Source organism: Amphiura filiformis, chromosome 6 (assembly GCF_039555335.1).
Source record: "Amphiura filiformis chromosome 6, Afil_fr2py, whole genome shotgun sequence".
NCBI classification, from domain to species: domain Eukaryota; kingdom Metazoa; phylum Echinodermata; class Ophiuroidea; order Amphilepidida; family Amphiuridae; genus Amphiura; species Amphiura filiformis.
The window spans coordinates 42,385,338-42,407,691 of NC_092633.1; the positions used below are offsets into that span (position 1 = coordinate 42,385,338).

Below are 22,354 nucleotides of genomic sequence, written 5' to 3' on the forward strand. Positions count from 1 at the left end.
CAAGATGAGAAGAAAGAGAGGGAATAACTGAAAGCGAATTTTATTTTTTGATATTAAATTTTAATTTTTAGTTTAAAAACGGAAATTGATGTGCATGTTTTACGGTTTGTTTTGTTTTCCCCTTTTTTCTTTTATCTGGCCATGAAGGTAGACTAGTTTCATGATCTGACTTACTTATCTATTTTTAGTTAGTTTGTTTTTTGTTTTTGTTTATTTGTTTTTCAATAAATTATAAATAAATAACAAGTCCGGGGAAGAAGTGTTATTAGGCCTATACTGTTGCAAATGTTTTACTTTCAACAAGTAAAATATTGCAGCTCCATGGTCCCACTTGAACCTTATTCTAAATCTCATTTCCGTTTTATTTCCTTTAAAAATGTGATTTCCGTCAAAGCAATTAAATTCTAGTTGAAAAATAACAACATTTTAAAATATTGTTAACTTGGCCTAACAAGGCCATCCCTGCTGACCAGCTGAAAACTTTGTGGATATCTGTACATAATTTGCATATGTAAACAGCTCGATCGAACAAAGAACGCATTTTTGGTTTCTGAGCATGTCCGTGTTTGGTCATGTGACCTTTATTTACCCAATCAACGTGGACGTATGTCAGCCACCGCCAAGCTCGGTTTTTCACGCGAATCCTCGAAAGACCGAAATTCTACGGGAAAATGGACTTTAAATGCCTGTCACAACTCAAGTGTATTTAATTTTTAAATGATTATGTATCAGACTTGAAATTTAAATATAATAAAACCTCAAAGTCAAAGATCAATTGCTGTTGACGAATTTTAAAGGAAAATTAGATCTGTAAGATTTTTTCAGCCTGCGACAGAGGTCATGTATCCTTCGCCATTGCTCCGGTAGTGTTTCGATGTAACTTCGGCTCCGATCTGTGTGTGTGGATTTTAAATTTTTGAGCGAAAATATAGGACAGAATCAACCAATTTCGGAGGATTGCTTACTATCAACAGCTGCTGATTCTAGTGGCTGAAAATGGCTGATTCAACAGCCACATTAACAAGCTTGTGGGTTGGTGATGGTAAGTGTTTTTAACCGTGTTTTGGTTGTCAGGTTTTGATAAATTTCATTCGTGGCACAGTGCACTGTATTATCGATCACCGTATACCACCGGTTGGGTTACAACTTACATACCGATACACTGCATTTTGGTGTGGAACTTGAAATTCCGGTGCATTATTATATGATATTTACACGTGCTGATATTTTACCTTTATTTGTTTTCAATATTAAAACACTGGTATTTTTTTCCTATTATGTCCTTTATCTTGACAAGTTAATTTGTAATTAGAAACTGTTAGTGTTAGTTTTAAATTTACACAATTGGTGCGATCAGGCCAGGAAATCAATCTGGCTTTTAAAAATGTATTGTTGTGAGAACTACTGCATGTGGGCAAGTGTGCTGTCAGAATAACAAGACGTTTGTGGTTGCACATGCACTGTATGTTTTGAAATGCTTGCATGTTTGTGGCCAATATTCATGTGATTTTTTTATTTGTTTATTTTACTTTTAGGTAACTTGAATTTGACAGATTTAATTTTAAACGACCAAAATAAATAATAAAAGGGCAGGGCATGTGATACTGATAGTGAGGCATGATCATGCATTGTCATGCATGGTTCTCAGGCAGCTGGCCATAAACTTATTTAAAATTCAACCAGCTGTATACTTTTTTATGCTTTATTATTTTAAAGCCCACAGACTGTATAGACTTGGTATCCCTTTGGGGTTTCATATGGCCAAGTGCTTCATAACAATAGGTTATTGCATGTATTGAAAGCATCTACAAAAAAAAGAATTTTAATTTTCCTATCCATGGCATTGCAATCAAAATTATTGATTGAGCAAAATGCTGGATCAAATTCAAAAGACTCTAGAAAGTGGGACCAAATATTAATTACTCATAGTAGTCTCTAGACGAGTCTATCAGTATCAGTTAATTTGTGAATTAATTGTATAAATTAAAGTTTTATTGGTAGCGTGTAAAAAGTAGGGATTTTCGGGTAATTTTGTACCTGGGTACCCGACACATTTTTGGGTGGGTAATAATGGGGTACCGTACCTGAAATTGCAAAAAAAAATATATATATATATTACCGGTATTTTTTTTTAAGGTTAGGGTACCAATTCATATTTTAAAATCATTAAATTTTTTATGAGGTATTATTTTATTCCGGGTATTGTATTAAATCTCGGGCGGCAACCGGCGAGCCCACCTGAAAATCCATGCGTGTTTTGCCCCCGGTAAAAGCAGGGGCGCCAAAACGAAGGGCGGCGGAAGAAGGGCGACAAAAAAGCAAGGGCGGCAAAAACGAAGGGCGGCGGATGAAGAAGGGGTGGCAAGAAGAATTAGTAAAGAAAAAAATTTGGTGCTAATTGAAACTCCCGGCTCAGACCGGGAGTTCCAACAGGTACTGTGTATGTGTTTGTATGTGTTTAATGCGCATTCACATACACACTTGGCCGTTAGTACGAAGAAATCGTTGCTCCAAAAATGACTGCAAATTACACATTTGTGATCATTTTTCACCACAAAATATGATATGAAAACACAGGTGAGCAATGTATGAATATATGGAGAGGTCAAACAGGTTGGTAATTATTGTCAATATTAATATTTTGCAACATTTGGGCTATTTCATTATAAATGACAACATTGAGTCCCAAAAGGGGTCAAAATTCAAACTCATTTATTTCATGCAAATTCATTATCATTTCAAAGTTCAGATGGTGTGTCAATAATTCTCAAAATATTAGAGCGTCAAACCCTCAGGAACCATTAAAAAATTAAATTGAATTTTTGCTGTGTAAAAAACATAGCTGCCGTCTGGAGGGACATTTTTTAAACAATTTAATACACAACTTTGAAAGAGTATATGTAACCAACATTGGGTTCATACTTATTCATATTTAGTCTGTAATAATTGTTGTATGTTCCTTTACACTTCAGTGTCTTAAATATGCCAGTTTCAATATAAAACAATTAGTAAATTGATACTAATCCAGATAAATGGTGCAAAATTACTACATATTTTAAGGATAAACTTTATCTTCACATGAAAAAATTCATGAAATAGTCATTTTGTCCTGCCCAATAGCTACACTGATGCATAAGTGAGTATTCTGCGTCAATCTGTTGTACTAGTCATGGAAAACCTAAAATAAAAGACCCCTCCTGTGTCATTTGTTCTGGATAGGACACATTTTTAACACATAATAAAGCATACTTTAACTTTAGAAATAGCTGCATCAATATTATTGCATCAATATTATTGCATAAAAGATCCCCAGCATTTAAAATCCACTACAAACAGGGTTAATATTCTGGTTAAATTAGGAATATTGCAATTTTAGCTAACCAAGTTCAATGCAGAATAATATCATATGTGTTCTCAACAACTGGACAATAATTTGAACACTAAAGTGGTTTGTAAGCATAATTTGCAATAAAATGCAAAAATTTCTTGTGGGTTTGGCTCTTTGAAATTTTTATTTTTTAGTTTGTTTACCAATTCATGGAAATGACATAATTGTGCTGGAGAGGACATTTGTTAAATTGCAAACAGAATCGTGGATACAAAAAAAAAAAAATGCAACAAATACCAAATCATGTGCCACCTTGGTAGAAGGAAGACCACTCTTCCTCTACAAATTTCACATTCTATGATATAATCCTTCTTATTTCAACAATTAGTAATTAACTTCAGTTCTGGAGAGGACAAATTTTAACGCGAACTGTGGTATCAAGAACAAGTGGTCTACTGTATGTAAAATAAATGAATTCCTCAATCAGTGCCCTGTCCCATCAATTGGTAATATAACACAGATTATACAGGTAGGGTAAGGGTTTATATTTCCTCTTTAATGTTAACAAAAATGGAGGCATGAATTGGAGAGGACACTCATTTTTTTATTTAACGCAAAATGCCAATTTTGCAAGAATCTCTGAATTTTAACATTTTTGCACCAATTTTCACCATTCAACTTGCATGATGTTCCACACATATCATATTTTCATTGCAACAAGCACATTGCCATAGAATGTACCTAATTTTTCAAAGAATTAATTCAGAATACATGGGCAAAATGAAATGGGACTCCAAAATTGGGTTAAAATGTACCTTTTGGCAATTTTTTATACAAAAATAGACAGAATTCTGTAAAATGCTCATGTAGCTTGTAGTTTGTGGCATACTTAGAATTAAGTTAATAACACTGCATTATCACCCTAATTATATCAACCAGATATGATAAAAGCCATTTTTGTGAACGTGTCATTTATAATGAAATAGCCCATTTACAAATGTATAATGAAAACAATTAACACTGAAGACACCCTATGGCACCTTCTACAACTCAAGTCCTCAAATGTTCGAAATTTGTAGTTACTACAACTGTGGCTAAATATATTCCACTTCATTTGCCTTGCATTTGGCATGGCAATAAGTAGGCCTAAGGGGCTGGCATTTTCTTCGGGAGGGGGGGGTCCCAAAAATACTGGGGGGTCATAGAATTTTCAGACCAAAAATAGGAGGGGTTATAATTTTTTTAACACCCAAAATAGGGGGGGTTATAGAATTATTAAGGGCTGGTGACTCATTCTTTAACTTTGCAATCGAAATGTGCATACAATCTATGCAAAATTTTTACACGCTCATGGCCTTTCTTTACACTTACAATAAAAGTTTTAACGCTGCTCCACACACTTTTTTTCACTTTTAAGTTTTGCAGCTCGCGCCTTAGTTCCAGCAATGAATAATTTTTCTTGAGTTGGAAGGGGGGTCATAATATTTTTCGACCCGCGATAGGGGGGTCGTAAAATTTTTTTGCCCGCGATAGGGGGGGGGGGGCATAAAAAATTGACTCCGGTCACTGACATATTTGTGACCCCCCCCCCCCTTCCAAGAAAATGCCAGCCCCTAAATATTGGTACTTGAATAGTGAGCACTAGAAATTTAAGCAATGTTGCTTTAATTTCATTTTAGTTAAAACTTTCAATATTTTCATGAAAAAGTAAATTTTATCTGTTTTAGGGCGCTATCTGAAAATTGAGATTAAAATATTACGGTACAAATAATTTAAACTCCAAAATTATATTTAGGTTGTGTTTTCAAAGCTGGATAAAGTTGTAATGTTTTAATTACTTTCACTTCTATTGAACAGCTAGTCATGTGTCCCTGGCTGTTCAATAGAAGCAAAAGTACCGGTAATTAAAATATACAACTTTACCCAACTTTGAAAAAACTTTTTCTTTTTTTAGTTCTCCGATTTCCAACCTTGAACAAGTAATTTAATACCTAATTACTGGTTAGGAGAGAGGTGGTTATATTTGCAAAACAACAATGAATATCCTAGACTATGAGGCATGAGCATTTATCTTTCACTTCTGTAGTCTACTCTTGGGAACTACATGAAAACATAACAAATCAAGAGAAAAGATATGTCTGAATTAATATCCAAAAAGTTCCCACATTTTACTTGGGACATTTAGTAGTTATTTGGGGTTAAAAATGTGTTTTTCATGATTTTTTTCCATTTTTGCCCAAAAATGTCAAATATTAAAATAGCTGTAACTTTAAAAATAAATTGAGTAGAAATTGTATTTCTATTGTAAATGTTACATGTCACATGGATGTATAATACTGGTGAATAAAAATGTCACAGCACAACTCTAAAATATAAAAATATGGCAAAATCATATTTTGTGCTATTTTAGCCATTTTTGACCTAAAATGTAATTTTTGCATGGAAAAAAAAAAAATTATATTTTATTGATTTAAAAATATGTCATTATATCAACCTAGTTATTCTGAACAAAAAAGTTAATGATGGTGAATGGCTGTGAGCTATAGTTTTTGATCTATGGCCCTTTCAAATTCACATATGGACTAAAATAGCATGTTTTTGTCAATTTTTCCAATATTAGGCTGAAAATGGTACTTTTTGTAATTTTACAAAATTTTCAGTGTTTGTAAAGTGAACTTCACATATATTATGGCCATATTATAGTACTTTCATTTTAAGCTAGTTGTAGATCCACTGGTAGCTCGGTTTCCATGGCAGCAGCAATTATATTGGTCAATGTTACTAATTTCAATGCAGCAAAATCATTTTAGTCATCATTTTACTGCATTGAAAGTAGATAAAATTGCTGCTACCCGGTAGTGGGCATACTAGTGGATCTTGAAATAGCTTAACATTAAAGTACAATTACATGTCCATATTATTAAGTGAAGTTCCCACTTTCCAAAAACTAACAAGTTGGTTAAAATGGCCATAAAGGACCATTTTTGGCGTAATATTGGAAATATTGAACAAAAATGTGCTATTTTAGTCCATATGTGAATTTGAAAGGGCCATAGATCAAAAACTATAGGTCACAGACATTCACCATCATTAACTTTTTTGTTCAGAATAACTAGGTTGACATAATGACATATTTTTTAAATCAATAAAATATATATTTATTTTTTTCCCCATGCAAAAATTACATTTTTAGCTCAAAAATGGCCAAAATAGCACAAAAATATGGTTTTTGCCATTTTTTTATTTTAGAGTTGTGCTGTGACATTTTATTCATCAGTGTTGGAAATCCATGTGACATGAAATATCTACAATAGAAATGAAATTTCTACTCAATTTATTTTGAAAGTTACAGCTATTTTAATATTTGATATTTTGGGTAAAAATGGAAAAAATCATGAAAAACCCATTTTAACCCTAAATAACTCCTTAATGTCCCAAGTAAAACGTGGGAACTTTTTGAATATCAATTCAGACATATCTTTACTGTTGATTTGTTGTGTTTTCATGTAGTTCCCAAGAGTAGACTACAAAAGTGGAAAACCAAGGGCCGTAGAGATGCATGCCCCATAGTCTATCCATAGTGCATTTGGAAAAATCAAAATCAAAACATCCATTTTGCTACCAAACTTGCAGCCTATTTTAGTACCGTGATTCAGTATATGGTCATTTTCACAGTAAAGGGTGTAACTTTTGATTTTAGGGTCAAAATTTCAAACCACTTAAATATGTTTCTGTTTACTGAAATCATGCATAGAAGCAACTTAAATTCCAGTAAAATAATGTTTCAAGGCATAAACCTTTTGATTTCTAATAAAAAAATTGACATTTCCATAACATTTTGGTTAAAATCTAAGAAAAAATGTATTTTACATAACCTCCGAAAATTATGACATGAAAGCTGGCATACATGTGAAATCCCATTCCAAAGTAAGTCAACAGATATAAGTTAAATTTTATACCATGTTTTGCTATGTTTGTAATTGCAGTTTTGAAAATTTTAACATCAAGTGTCATTTACAATGGAAATTTCCAAACCTTAAACATATTTTTTAAGTTTTAATTGGGTTCCTAAAATAATTTGAATGTCTAACTTCATGTACAAATACTACTTGATGAAAGGAACCTCCCAGCCAAGTTTCACAGAAATTGGAGTTATTTTTAGAATTGGCAATTCAAGCGATTTGTGTTTCGGAGGCTTCAGTTTCAACACAGGTCAGGGATTGAGTTTTAAAGGCGTGCGAAAGTGCGATTCGCACGCCACCGCACGCCTGAAAATACGCCGAGGTGCGATTTTTCGCACACCTAAAAAAAAAAAAAAAAATTTTTTTTTTTTTTAAGTTTTTATTTTTATTTAGAATGTCCTGAACTTAAAAATGTCCCTGGAAATATTTTTAATTTTTTTTTTTAAAACTTGAAAAAAAAATTACAAAAGATTTAAAAATTATAAATTCATGTTCAAAATAGGCAAATTTATAATTGATGTTCACATTACAACCTATTTATGAAGTAAAGAAGCATACAAAACAAATGCATTTTAAAATCATTCATAGATTATTATGTGAACATAATTCACAAATTTGCCTATTTTAAACAAGAATTTATAATTTTTAAATCTTTGTAATTTTTTTTTTTAAATTAAAAAAATTCCAGGGACATTCTAAAGTTCCAGGACATTCTAAATCCAAAAAAAAACTAATTAAAAAAAAAAAAATTACAAATGACACTAGCAATAAGTCCAAAGTCCAGGGACATCTATGCAGTATACACCATTCATTACCCCAGAGCTTTTACCATGGCCATTTAAAAAAGTACATGTATGTTGTCACAATTGCTAAGTTTTAGCTGAAAATGAAATCATAGTCATACACCAGTTTTGAAAAAAGCACACCTTGGTTTATTTAGGTGTGCGATTTGCAGTACACCTAAAAGCACACCTCGGGTTATCCAGGCGTGCGATTTACAGCACACCTGTCACATTGCAAAACTCAATGCCTGACAGGTGATCATTAAGTAAACTATTTGGCTAACTACTACAAGTTGACATAAAAAAAATAGGTAAAAAATATCACAATTACCAATTTTCCTGCTTTGCTTCTAAGTATTGAATTTCAGTTGTGACAAAAATTAAATTATCACAGCAAGTCATTTTTTTTTTTTTGTTTCGAGGCTTCATGTTAACAATTGTTAAACATAAACATTGCAGAAGTAGTTTTTTGAAAACAACAGTGTTGGGATCATCTAAGCTGTTATTTTCTTGTGTGTATTGAATCAATGATTCTATGCGGCAGATATTGTAGATTTATCACATGTTAATTTTTTCACCCATTTGTTTTAAAAGTATGGTGTTTTTGCATGTGAAGCCTCCGAAACAGGCATTTTTGGGTATCAGTATATTTTTCAAATATTAACCATAATGTCAATTTTTTTTAATTTATGACATTCTGCACATATCAAGTAATAATTACAATGCAGATATCATTATGAAACACACCAATTTAGATATGCATAGATGATAATTAATCTTATTGTTGTTTCGGAGGCTTCATTTGTTTCGGAGGCTTCAATTGTTAACGGAAAGTTTGTATTGGGTCCCATTTTCAAACGGTGATATATATATCTCCACGATTTAAAAACATGTGACTTGAGGATCTACTTTACTACATTTTGATAAATAGATTGGATGAGCTCTTTTATTTATATTTGCACAAGCTTGCTGAACAGTTTGTTTCGGAGGCTTCAAAAAGTTAACGGAAAACGGCTCTTTGAAGTCAAGATTTTATAAAAATTTATAAAAGCTTGCAAATCGACTAATTTTTGTTACCCATTTCAAGTTAAGATAACAACTGTTATGAATCAAGAAGAAGTGAAGAAATAACCAAGAATTATGAACCAAAGCTACATGTATACCCACAAAGTTTGTTAACAATTGTTAACGGAAAATGAAGCCTCCAAACGACAAATATCAAGTCCGGTTCTCAAAAATACAGGGCTGTTCACAATTAAATCTAATGTGGCAGTGTTTACTGAACATATGACTGTACTTTCAGGATAAGAAAAATTATCCATGAACTAACTGAAGAAAACACAGGGTTTTACAAAATGTTACTGTTTTTATAGTTTTTCAAAATGGCAATATTAAGTACATTTAAGCCTGCTAAAACTGAACGCAGTAACCCCCAAAGCTGATTATGCTACCCAAGGTAGCTGTTAACTAGATTGACTTATGTGGCCAAAAATCATGGAATTCTGTGGCTTTATTAGAACACTACGGATTAAAAAGTTAAAAATCCAAAGTTACACCCTTTACCGTGAAAATGACCATATATCTTCTAGGGCTAAAAGTGAGTGAGCGGTAAAAAGCAACACATTTTACACTTAAGTTTGGTCATATAATGAAAGTGACCAAAATAATGAACAATGATAAAGTTACCTCCCTATTTTCAGAAGTTTTGTGATGGGCGATGTTCTTATAATATTATAACATTTATATGTTTACTGTAAAAATTGCTATACAAGCTGAAATTTGTGTAGCAGGTTTTCCAAAATGGGGAGCATTTTGCTCCACGACACAAGTTAAATCGAACCCTGATTACGATGAAGCATCATGGGTTTACATTACAATACGAAGTTGATAATGAATACATGAAATAATGAATAATATAAAAGAGTCACCTCATCATGTGACAGAAATGGCCAAACCTAAGATTCTCTTCATATACGGTTAGAAATTGAGTTCAGAAGAATCTGCATTTTAAATTATTTTATCCTCACTCATCTTGGTGCCTGAACTGAATTTTCAGTGGTCATTCATGGACTAGTGAAGTTCAAAGCTAGGCCAACATCATGAGTTCTTATGAACACAAGAACGTCAGAAATACAATAGACCACCTGCTACAAATACTGATACATGCCTTACATGGTACACTGTCATGCAGGCAGATAATGCAAGTCTCGTGTTTACGTGCAGCGCCAGGCATGGCAAGAAATTTCAAATTAAATTTCTGTGTAGAAATTTAATTCAAAAACTTAATTGCCTAATATGTACGTTGTAGCCTGAAAAGTAATACAATATGTGTAGGCTACTTCTAAGGCAGATTTTAGCCAGAAAATAATTTTTTGTTTGCTGTTTGCAAACTTCTGACAACCAACTGAATTACCTTTCTCTGGCCCCTTTCAATAAGATTTAAATTGAAAGTTTAAAAGCAAGCAGGAAATGCACTTGGCTTCTTCATAGATGAACAGAAAGATAGTGGGTAAAATTAATGTTTTATGGGCTAGTAAATAGCAGAATAAATTTTAATCTTTCAAGTTCATAAAATGCATATATATGTATTAAATGGTACACTTACGGGGGTACTACACCCCTGGCCAATTTTGTGCCAATTTTTGCATTTTTCTCAAAAATTACAGCGCATTGGTGACAGGTAAGATATGTATATTATAGGGGCAAGGACTACAACTGGGCTATTTCACATTAAGCGTACACTTACAGTCCCACTGAGGGTCAAAATTAAAAATTCTATGATTTTTAGAACTTCATGACGTACCAAATTCAATTCCAAAATATCAGAGCATGGGATCATCAATAACATTGTTAAATTCATCACTAAAGTTTCAATGGGAAAATGCATGGCATCTGGAGAGGACATTTTGTTTAACAAAACAACATTAACCACTTCAGTGCTATGTAGTTCAAATAATGTATGGGTCAAAATTATTTGCATTTGTTTACATTGTTCATCAGATGATAATAGTATACACATTTGTTAATCATTCTACGTGACATTTTTTGTTTAAAAATTAAAGTGCGGGCTTCTGCAAATACAGAAGCAAGTTAAACGATTGTTGAAAAAACATGAAACTCTTACTTTATTTACAGTATATGACAGCGTTCAAGCTTTGACTTGCGTTTGGCGGACAGAATGGTGGAAACTTAAAGTGAAAGATATCCTACTTAAAGGAACATTTTCTAGGGTGAAATTTTGTGTAGAAACTGAATCTGACATAAAAAATGCATAATTATCAACTTGAAAATTTTCCCCATAGCACTGTACAGGCATATTTCTGCCCAAGTCCCCAAATTGGAGCAAAATTGGAGCAAAAAAAATAAGTCCTTCAAAATGGGGATACTCAGGGCTAAACAAAAAACATGTTGCTCTAGAGGGAGGCATTGGTAAGGGCAACATGTCTTTTGTTTAGCGTCAAACCTCCCCATTTTGAAGGACTTATTTTTTTTGCAAAATCTGTGACTTTTTTCACGCCCTCAAAATCCTTAGGGGTGGGGGTAGCATTTTGCAAGTTATTTTATTTTCTGTAGATCCAGCTTACTTGTTTGTTATATCACCATTTAGCTAATGAAATACTGAGCAAATAAACACTTAAAGCATCCCTATAGCTCATACCATTGTGGAGATATGGCGTTTTCAAATTGAAAATGATGCGAATATTGTATATTTTTCTAAATCAATTGTCACCCGAACCCTCAAGTTTCTACCCCTGCTACAAAAATAAAGAAATATATGGATCCCATTCAATGCTTTTAATATCACAATTGTACCCTTGTTACACAATTAGAACAGAAAATTAGGCACTATTTGATAGTTTTCATGTTCATATACTCACATGAAATCTGCAAGTCAAAATTTTTGTCACCCCAAAATGGCCATTTTCGCCAAAATCGGACCAAAAATGATTTTTTCTCAAAATCTATAAAAGATAGGGAGTTTTAAGTGCCAAAATCTGAAACTAGATGACATTTTACCCTTGGAAACATATAAACATTCAAGAATTTTGGTTCTTTTCACCCCTAAATACTTTTTTCACACGCGTGTCCGCCAAACGTAAGTCAAATCTTGAACGCTGTCATATCCTCTTGTGTATCATTTTTCTTATCATAAATGTTAGTTCTGATGTGTTTTAATTATATATTGTCAAGTTCCCATAATTTTCAGTAGAACTTGTGTTTTCTGAGCTTTCCAACGTATGGGTGTCTGGAGAGGACATTTTGTTTAACAATCAGTTTTTCACTTTTTTTCACTGATATTCAAGCAACATACTTATCTTCATCAGTCTAAAAGTTTTCATCAGATGTTATTACACACAAATACTGCTAGAAAAGCATACCATCTAGTAGCAAATTGTGAGAAAGAAGAAAGAAAGAAACGGCAAGAAAGAAATAAGTTAGGCTGCCCGCCTAACTTAAGAACTGAGCAAAAACAGAACGCTCGCAAATTGGAAATTTGCGATTGTAAAAATGGTCATAATTTTTGCAATACTGGACCAAATGCCAAATAACTTGCATTGCATTGTGTATGCTTCATACTTTGTTACCAAAGCAATAGCTACAAAGGAGGCTTATTTATATTCCTAAGAAATCATTCACAATACATTAAAAATATGAAGTGGGACTCCAGAAATGTGTTGAAAATGCATGTAAATGCAAAAATCTGATATAAAAAGTTGTCAGAATTTAATGAAAATGCTCCTGTAGCTTCTCCTCCATAACACCCATCTAATAAAATCACCCACATTATAATGTTCCAAATTCAGGTAACCAGAAATGCTGAAGCACCATTTTGAAAAGTGCACACTTAACGTGAAATAGCCCAACTACTAAAAATTCGCAACTCAAGGCAAGTAGTTATTGATTTATTGATCAAATATTGGTTTTCCCTCATTTTTGACTGTAACTCCACAACTGTTGTCTGTGCTGAAATAAAATTTCCAGTGCAGTAGTTGTAGTCCTTGCCCCTATAATGTACATATCTTACTTGTCACCAATGCGCTATAATTTTCGAGAAAAATGCAGAAATAGGCACAAAATTGGGCAGGGGTGTAGTACCCCTTAAGAAAACTAAGAGCACTTTTCTTTTTGTTCCAGGGTCAGAAATTGGCAACCAAGTGCGAGAATAAAAAAATGCTATTAAAAATAAGTGCTATAAAAAATAAAATGGATAAACTGGAGTGAAGACTTGTCTTTAGTTTGTTCAAAGTTTTTAATTAATTCATGTACCCCGGGACACAATTTTGATTTGCTAAATTGTGGCTATTTTGCTGCAAATTGTCTTGATTAGCGCTACCAACCACAGGTTTGACTCTCATGGCCTCCACAAACTTTATTGTTAATTACAATGTTGAATTCTGTTGACTATTTCAATAAAGCATTATTTTGCTTTGCATTTAAGTTACAACATTTTATTTTGCACTAAGTAGGCCTAGTGTTGCTTGTTCCTGGCCCAATTCATATGTGAGAAAAAAATAGGAAATGGCCTTGTTTTAGGGTTTCAGGGCTTCCTTTGGGGTGGGATGGGCCTCCACACAGGTCCATGTGTATAAATGCATTGCAATCCTACCAATGAAAATAAGGTCAATTTAAATTTCATTTCCTGAATGAACAAAAAGATCAGTCATTTAGTTCAATTTTTACAGTTACATGTATTCTGTTTTACAAGCAGGTAACCTGGTGGACCTTTAAATTGTTTGGGGAAGTGGTTTTGTATTGAGGGTGACAAAAGCCTGTGGAGGTCATGCATGGCATGCCATTCTTTGAAGCCACTACCATGATAAACACACATTTTGCAATCAAGAGGAGTTATTATGAGGTTGTCCCTAACCTAAGGACATTTAAATTTTAAATCCCCAGCTGTTTTGTAATGTTGTCCAACAGGTCATGCTCAAGTGTGATTTTGTTTCTTTGTATGATATTTGCATTGATGATTCTATCATCAGATTATCAGCTTGTTCAAGTTGGTATCAAAACCATGTAGACATTTTTACAGTCTGTCAAAACCTGAAATTCTATAGCAATACATGTACTAGGTATGTGCTTAAAATCAATCAGATGTTATTGGCTTTGGCAAAGTGATTAATCCCAAGTGGTTTTCCAACTGTTACATCCTTATAGTAGGAAGTTCTTTGTTCAGAATTCATCATATAAATGTAAAGTATCTAAATATATTTGACTTATGGGGCTTACATTACAATGTACCCATCAAACTTTAATGTTTATTGAAAATATTGACAAAAGTTACTACATTTTAATTACCATAAAACTGCTGGAACAGCAATAATGCAGCCTGTATTACTCTCAATTAGATAGAGGACTCAAGTATGGAAACCTGATTTTTTTGTGGGCTCTTTAGATTTCTTTGTGTATAAAAAGTTGGATATCATGATATTGGGACTGATGGCTGGTTGATGTTTACATACACCTACGTATGAACTTTATCCATTGAAATAAGATGACATCTGCATTGCAACATGCACACATAAGCAGGCCTATGTACTGGTTATATTTTATTCCTAATAAACAGCCCATGAAATTTTTCAGAAACCGGTTGATTATTACAATAAACCAAAATTTAAAAGCTTCAAAATTTAGGTGAAAATCACAAAGTATGACTCACCGATGGTTCATTTGCGAGTTCAAATTCAAGATGGCGGTACCCAAATACAATTGGCCTAGATGCATTTTTTGCAAGAATGTAGTTTGCTTTTTTTGTCCATGCAATTTAGCCATCGTGATGGGCAGCTAATTTTGCTTACTCACATTGTATTTTGTAATATGGCATGGAAATTTCTGCATTTTGGTAACTTATTCATTTTTAACAAAATATGGGGGGCGTTTAACGGAAATACATTCAAAATACATCGTATCTAAAGTCAAAATCATCACCATTCTAAACTGGAATGGAAGGTTTAAAAGGTAATTTATTCAGACATTTTGATAGAATTTTGTTGTTCTGGTAGAATTCAGTTGTTTTGGTGCAGTGAAAATGGGTCACTTAAAAATTCTGTTCTACATGTAGGTACGGTACGCCTATAGGTTGAGTATTGCTGTATGAGATTATGTTTTAAAATAAACATCTAGGTATGTCCCATAATTTGTTTTGATCCCTAAAAGTGGGCATTCCCAGTGTTCCCAGACTTTTAAATAAATTGGTAGCTAAAAGCTAGCATGACCAGCCATAGGCGAGGTCATCTGCATACTACATGTACATTGGACTGATAGGGAGTGAAGTTTACTTTTCTCTTTAACTCTCTTTTGTCAAAAGGTAGACCATTCTAAGGTCAGACCTGGGGCCAGGAAGGCCACACAGTGTTGGCCATTTAAAAGAAAACCCAAGCAGCACACTTGTGTTTCACCAACGGCATGCATTTCCATATGAATGAATGGTATCCACAATGAACTCTGCTGTATCCAATGTAATGTGAAGGAATGTTTGACTAATAATTGGGCTAACAGCTACAATGTACATAGTACATGTAGATGCAACTAACTATAGGGGTCTGTATAAACTGATGCTGAGCATATTATATATATGTGAAAGTGAGGTTCGGTGGGGTTTAAACTCAAGCCACAGACTGTACATCACAAACTCGGATCATGATTGTGTAGAAGTGTGTATATGCATGTAGGCTGATATTGACACCAATTAATGTCTTTTTGTTATTCATTGTTTTAAAAATTAAAATATTTCCACATCAGGCTAACATTAATATTGACCTCAAATGGAATTGGAGTCATAGGACACTTTTTTATTACATTGTTAAAACGTTAAAGAGTTTTGAGATGTTTCAAGTAACCTGTATTTATTGAATGTTTTTACTCTTTTACTCATCATATCTTACAGGCTTAACAGGTAGTCCCATAAAGAGTGCTCCAACGACACCATCCAAAACTGCTGGCAAAGATGTAGTGGGTGAAGATATCTTAAATTTCTACAAAGAAGCCGGTATCGAAGGAATTGCCAAGGAGGTAAATCAATAGAATATATAGAAAGAAAGAACAGTTTACCAACGGACCCAAAGTGTTACAATTACCAAGACAACAAATAAGCACAAATCCCGACCGGCACAGTACCCAACTTGAAAAAAAAGCAAGGGGATGTGCTGACATGGGATTCAAACCCACGACCTTCCGTTCTCTAGACGGACGCTCATCCATTAGGCTACCAGGGTCCACTGGTAAACGGTGGTTAAAACTGGGTCTAATGTAAGCATTTATAATAATTTGTATGTGTGTATTGTTACAAATGTAGTTACCTCGACTGCATTGTAACTGTCCTTGGACTTTTCGTGTATAGTCCCACCCCCTACTCGAGATGAACATAGGTTTTCAATCTTACCACATAACATGTAGCAGAGATATTGATTGGCCCACCATTTGGGCTGCATTCTTGACGACCTGTCCAGCAAAATTCAGCACCTTCCTCTTGATTTTAAAACCTTTTTACCATGCTATTGCTAATGGACATTTTTGCAAGATGCACATTTTATTTTATCAACTTGTATGTTACGTATACAAGCCCGCGGGTCACATTTATTCACCAATTTCGATGCTCAGGCAGCCCTCGAATTAAGGATCTGAAGGGGCACTGCAACTTTTTTAGGGCAAGTTGATAATTGCCTTGGATTTTCACTGAAAAGGCAAGGCAGCACGGCAGTTTGTCATATTTCTAGAGGGCATCATGGCAACTGTTGAAAATTTGAGAAGGGCACCAAGGCAATTTCTCAAAAGTGAAGAAAAGACACACAAACATAGATAGAAGATTTTATAATGAAGGGGCAGGGCTGGGGCACCGACAGCAACTTCATTAGAGGGCACGGCAAGTGACTGCCTTGGGTAAAGGACATATTTTGTGTGCATTGCAGTAGTGCGGATGGGCATCCACGGCACTGTGGGTTAATTTGAGGGCTGTGGTCAGGTCAGAGACGTGATTACAATGTACAAAATACAGTGTCTACAGGCCTATACCACAACCCCCACACTGCAATCAAACCAGGCTAGCGGCACTCTGTACAAATTGCCTATACCAATTCCGAAGACAAAACCTGTGGCACAGTCGCATCCCCTGCTTTGTACATGTTTCCCAGGTCACGGTACATGTATGTGGCTCAAAATAAGCTAAGGTGTCATAAAAGTGTAACACACAATTATTTTTCCAGCTCTTTTCTTTTGGTCTCCAACCAGGTTTAAATTATAGTATGCACATATATCGCTTCATAATACACTAAAAGAAAGATAAGTTATAGACCATTTACTTCACAAATTTAATTTTCTAGCCCTTGTGTACGTTATATTTGACAGACACAATTTTGATGATTTTCTGCAATCAAATAAAAATTTATAAAGTATTACATAAGGTATTTTGTGGTTATTTAGGTGTAGGACCTACAGCAACTGATTGTGGAAAAAAATGTGTCCAAATATTACAATAAGGAGGATAAATTGTTATAAATAAAATATGTGTGTCTGTCAAGCCATAACAGACGCAAGATGTCTGTCAAATGTAACATACAGAATAATAATTTGGCAAAAACAGTAGTTCAAGATGGGAAATTGAATAAAGATCACATGCAGTTTATAAATCACATGTTTTAAAACACTTTTATAAACTCTAAACTATCATCATAATGTGAACATCAAGTGATTTTTAATTTTTTAAAACAAATTGCGTATGTTACTTTTGACAGACACATACAAATCTTATGTATGTTACTTGCGTACAAATGTTTGACAGACAACACTTAACAATGGATTGTGTCATCAAAAAGCTTCTCCTCACAAAGTGATAGTGCCACAAAGCTAGGTGGAGCTAAATGCTATGTCATGTAGCATAATTAGCTGTATCACCCTAGTTTAGCAGGAATTACAGCACCGTCTTGCGTATGTTATATTTTGACAGACATTTCAAGAAAAATTTTAAAATTGTTATATGTTCAAAAAGATGGCAGCCACTTACAAATTGATTATAATATGGAGAAATGAAGTTATTTACAATAGATTTACCCTTTAGTTTATGCTTCAAGTCTTTGTTTATAAAAAACTGAGGGACTTCAAAATCAATCAAAAGTTTGACAGACAATAGTAACATCATAAAGGCAAACTTTTAAATCCTTTTTTGATCTGTTAACTTATAATTCATAATGCCTCTTTCTGTTTTTTTTTTTTTTTTTTACTGCACCATTTTGGGAAACAGGTCACATGAATTTCTATAAGGATCCATAAAAAAAATTAAAAGCTGTTGAAAAAAGGCGTCTCTTGGCATGTTACAAATAAAAGTGTAAAAATAGGCATTTTTACAGCTATTTTTTATTATTTTTATTATTTAAAGTGAAAGGATTTTACTTAAATTGTGTATGCTATGTCTTTACTACCTAAACTTGCCACTAAACTAGCAAATATTCCATTTCTATAATTATTATTTTTAAAAAAAGATGTCAAAATATATGGCTATAATATGACACCTTAGCATATTTTGAGCCATGTCTATGTGACAAACACTCAGGGTCAGAGAACAGCGCAATCTGTCTGCTGGCGAGAGCCGTAATATATTTCTATTAGTCACCTTTTTGTACCGTTCGCAGAGAGCGTGACGTCTGCCCAACAACAACAATATGGGCATCTTTTATTTTATTTATTTATTTGAACGGACGCTTTTAGGCCTATATCAGTGGCACACGCCTTAATTGGCGGTGCGTTCATATAAAAGACAAAAAAAACCATTTAAAACAACAACAATAACTCTAGGAAAATGAACCACATACATCCAATGACAGCGCCTTTTCGTAGCTACGTCACATTATAGCTCATTCATATCATTACATATTCATAATCACCTTTCAGGATTTGTGGCGTGACGAACAGACTCTTATACAGGTATCGAGCTCACGCTGTCCTCACTTGAGCGATCGATGTAGCACCTCTCTTAATTTAGTACTCAGATCAAACCTACTCTGCAATCCCTTTTATTCCTTCAGTTGTCCACGCGAAAGTAGGATCGAGGTCGTGATTTATTCATGTAATTATTTCGTGTAAGCTAATCCTAACCCTAAGCCTAATCCTAATCTTAACCCTAACCCTAATCCTAAACTAACCCTAACCTTAACCCTAACCCTAACTTCGTGTAAAATTACATGAAGGAATAACCCTTAGCCGGTATTATCCGGATAATGGACCTCAATAGAAACACACTAATTCATTGTGTAATTGAATTTAATGTTAAAACCAAAATAATTGCATTTAAGATTTGAATCAACTATTTTCACCCTGATGTGGCAGTGAATTCAACGCATTGAGGGAGCTGTTTCGTGCACACTGTCACAGATCCATGTAGCGTCTTTAAGCGTGTGCGATTAAAGAAAGCTAGCAATTTGAAGCTGCGCCCAATCAATATCACTGCTATATCATGATATGCCATGTTCTCATACATCTACTTTACATGTGTGTCTTCTTTTATACCATATCTATTTTTGAGGAACTTCACTTCCTTTTCCTGTTTAGTGTGAATCCTTAGCATACTGAATAAGGATGGTGTTCCCATGGATGTACAGTAGTAACCTTTGCTTCCTTGGATTTCATGGAAGTGATTAGGATTGTGAAATGTAATAGATTAGAATCCAGCCTGCAAAGGCACTGATTGTCATAGGGATGGCTAAACAGTAAACACAGACTTCAGTTATAAGACATGTTGTGAATAATTCAAATTGGGTTCATATATTTCTTCATACACAATGTACTGTACATGTGTATACATGTGCATCTTGAAAAATTTGTCCTATAAGAAAATAACTGAGTTTGTCCTCAACTATTGTATTTTATCAATATTTTTTATATGTCAAAAGAAATTCATTTGAATGCATTATATTAAAATTCAGTGAAATGCTTGCGGGGCACCACTCTTATTAGGTTTAGGGTTAGGATTTAAGGTTAGGGTTAGGAAAACATTATGGAGTAGGGTTAGCATTAGGATTAGTAAATGAATGAGAGTTGTGCCCATAATATTCTGCAATTACCTTGAAATGCATTTTGTTGATTCTACAACCAACAATCGTAAATTTTCAAAGTTGACTAAATATGTTTTAGTTTTATAAATAAAATTTTAAAGAACCTTTTAAATAATTATCAATTTTATTGCATAGTAATAATAGTAATTCATAACCTCTGCGTATTACGCCATATTTGCGTCCCAATCAAATTGGTCGTTAGATGATTTACGCACACGCTGTGTACCGGCGCCGGAGGTTATTGATATCCATCAATGACCTCAGCGTATGCTTACGCGGTATAATGACTTCAGCCGTAGTGCGCATCTGTTGCGCCGAACTCTACATCGCGCGCAAACTACCATATTTGCACATGGCGTGATTGCGCAGTGCTGTAATTGGTAAGTCCGTTTTAGCCTGTTCGACTTTTTGAAGGGGGAAATATAGGTTTTGATAAGAATTGTTTATTTCAACAAATTTTGGAGAATAAAATCTTGAGATTTGGTTGAGTGATGAGTTAAAAGTGAGCGGTTATGAATTCGGTTAATAACTTTGCATCAGTTATATATCGGGCATTGTGAAAAATCTAAACATTTTGCTTTGGACCTCGGAATATCCCTCGGGCTGCGCCTCGGGATATTCCTCGGTTCAAGCCAAAATGTTTAGATTTTTCACAATGCCCTCCAAATAACTAATGCGCAGTTATTAACCTATAATTATAAACATTTAGTATAACACCATGCCTGTAATTTGCCCTGCCTTTTTTCTCCACACTTTAAATTATTTCATTTTTAAAGCATGACCAAGTCCTAGCTATTATTGGGAACTACCACCTGTATGCAAATGAGGGTGACTGACACGCCTCAGTTCACCAGTCTAATATTTGCGATAACTGAAATATATACATAATTATGTACAGGCTCACTGCTATCAATTTTGTTTTAAAATAAATACACATGGGTATTGCAGCTTTATTTTATTATCTGTTCAGTAATACTGTAATCATACAAAATGTAGAATATTGACTTAGCATACAGGTTATAATTTTTAATAAATTTGTGAAAGCGTGAACTAAAACCTTGGGGGGAAAAAGTGTGGAGCAGTGAAATTATTTGGGTGCCAGAGCAATTGTGTCATGTGGTGCTGAATAATAGAGGGGGATTCCCTGCTGGATATGGTCCATTGAATCATTGAATGCTGGAATATACATTGGAATGTTTTGTATTCGCCAGCTATTTAAATTGTAATGTATTCAAATGCTATAATATTATGTGCTATTTTTTTAATGGTCTAGCCCAATTCAAAAGAAAAGGTGAAAAGACTGCAGAGTCCTGATTGCAGCATGGTATGGCATGGATTATTTTTATATAGGACACACATTTGTGCATTTTATATTATGTAGCATAGATTTGGGGCTGTCTCAGTGGGCAAATATTTACCAGCGCAGTCAGGAAATTGAGGGATCGTGATAAGATAATAATATTTATTTATTTGCAATTTAAAGCCAGAATTATTTCCGCAAGTTGGTTCTTTCTGCTCTCTACCTTTTCTAGGTGGGCACCCTTGGGCATTCCAGAGATATCCAGGTACCAGGGTCAAAGTTTACACAGGGGGTCAAAATTCAAAATTGTTCCGAATTTGGTTAAAACTAATCCCACGACTTGATCAGTCTGGAGAAGGTCACATGGGTCAAAACATATACCGTACTGACTACTGACGCGAGTATAATCCCACCTTCATTTTTCCCAAAAATTCCAGAATTTTCGCGATTACGTGATAGACCGTTAAAATACGCAGTAATTGCATAGCAGTCTCGCCTGTCGCATTTCATGGAACAATCGGCCCTCCTTATCGGGTGATACTGAGACTTTGACTGGTTGTACGCTCTCTGTTTTCTTTCTCCTCTGTGGCTGTTAGCTACATAGGATCCATGTTTGTCAGTGAAAACGTACAGGGGTGTGTGTGTGGGGTGTGTCTGTTTCTTTTGAACACTATGATGTACATTACCAGACCCAGGTGAATCTCATTTTTGTTTTGTTTTTTCTACCTGTCGAATTGTTTATTCTGTAATACATGTATGTGCCCAATTCAATTTCACTATATGAGTTTCAGTAGCAGATATGAGGGAGACCTTGGTTAGCTAACTTAGCTTCAGTCATCATGTAAAGTGTACAATTTGTATGCATTGTATTAGGGGTAGGTTAAACAGCCTTTTAAAAAGGGTGATGTTTCATATTTCTTAGGGAACAGGCTTATTTG

At 34.2% G+C, this 22,354-nt stretch overlaps 1 protein-coding gene across 1 annotated transcript in view; it reads left to right on the top strand.

Annotated features, from left to right (window-relative positions):
- Positions 1-613: 613 nt before the first annotated feature.
- Positions 614-22,354, top strand: part of LOC140155440 (transcription factor Dp-1-like) — a 41,947-nt gene continuing 20,206 nt past the window's right edge. Inside the window, exons 1-2 of the mRNA XM_072178296.1 lie at positions 614-1,042; positions 15,961-16,085. Coding sequence (XP_072034397.1) covers positions 997-1,042; positions 15,961-16,085 — 171 coding nt within the window. The 5' untranslated portion in view covers positions 614-996. The remainder of the gene's footprint in view (positions 1,043-15,960; positions 16,086-22,354) is intronic.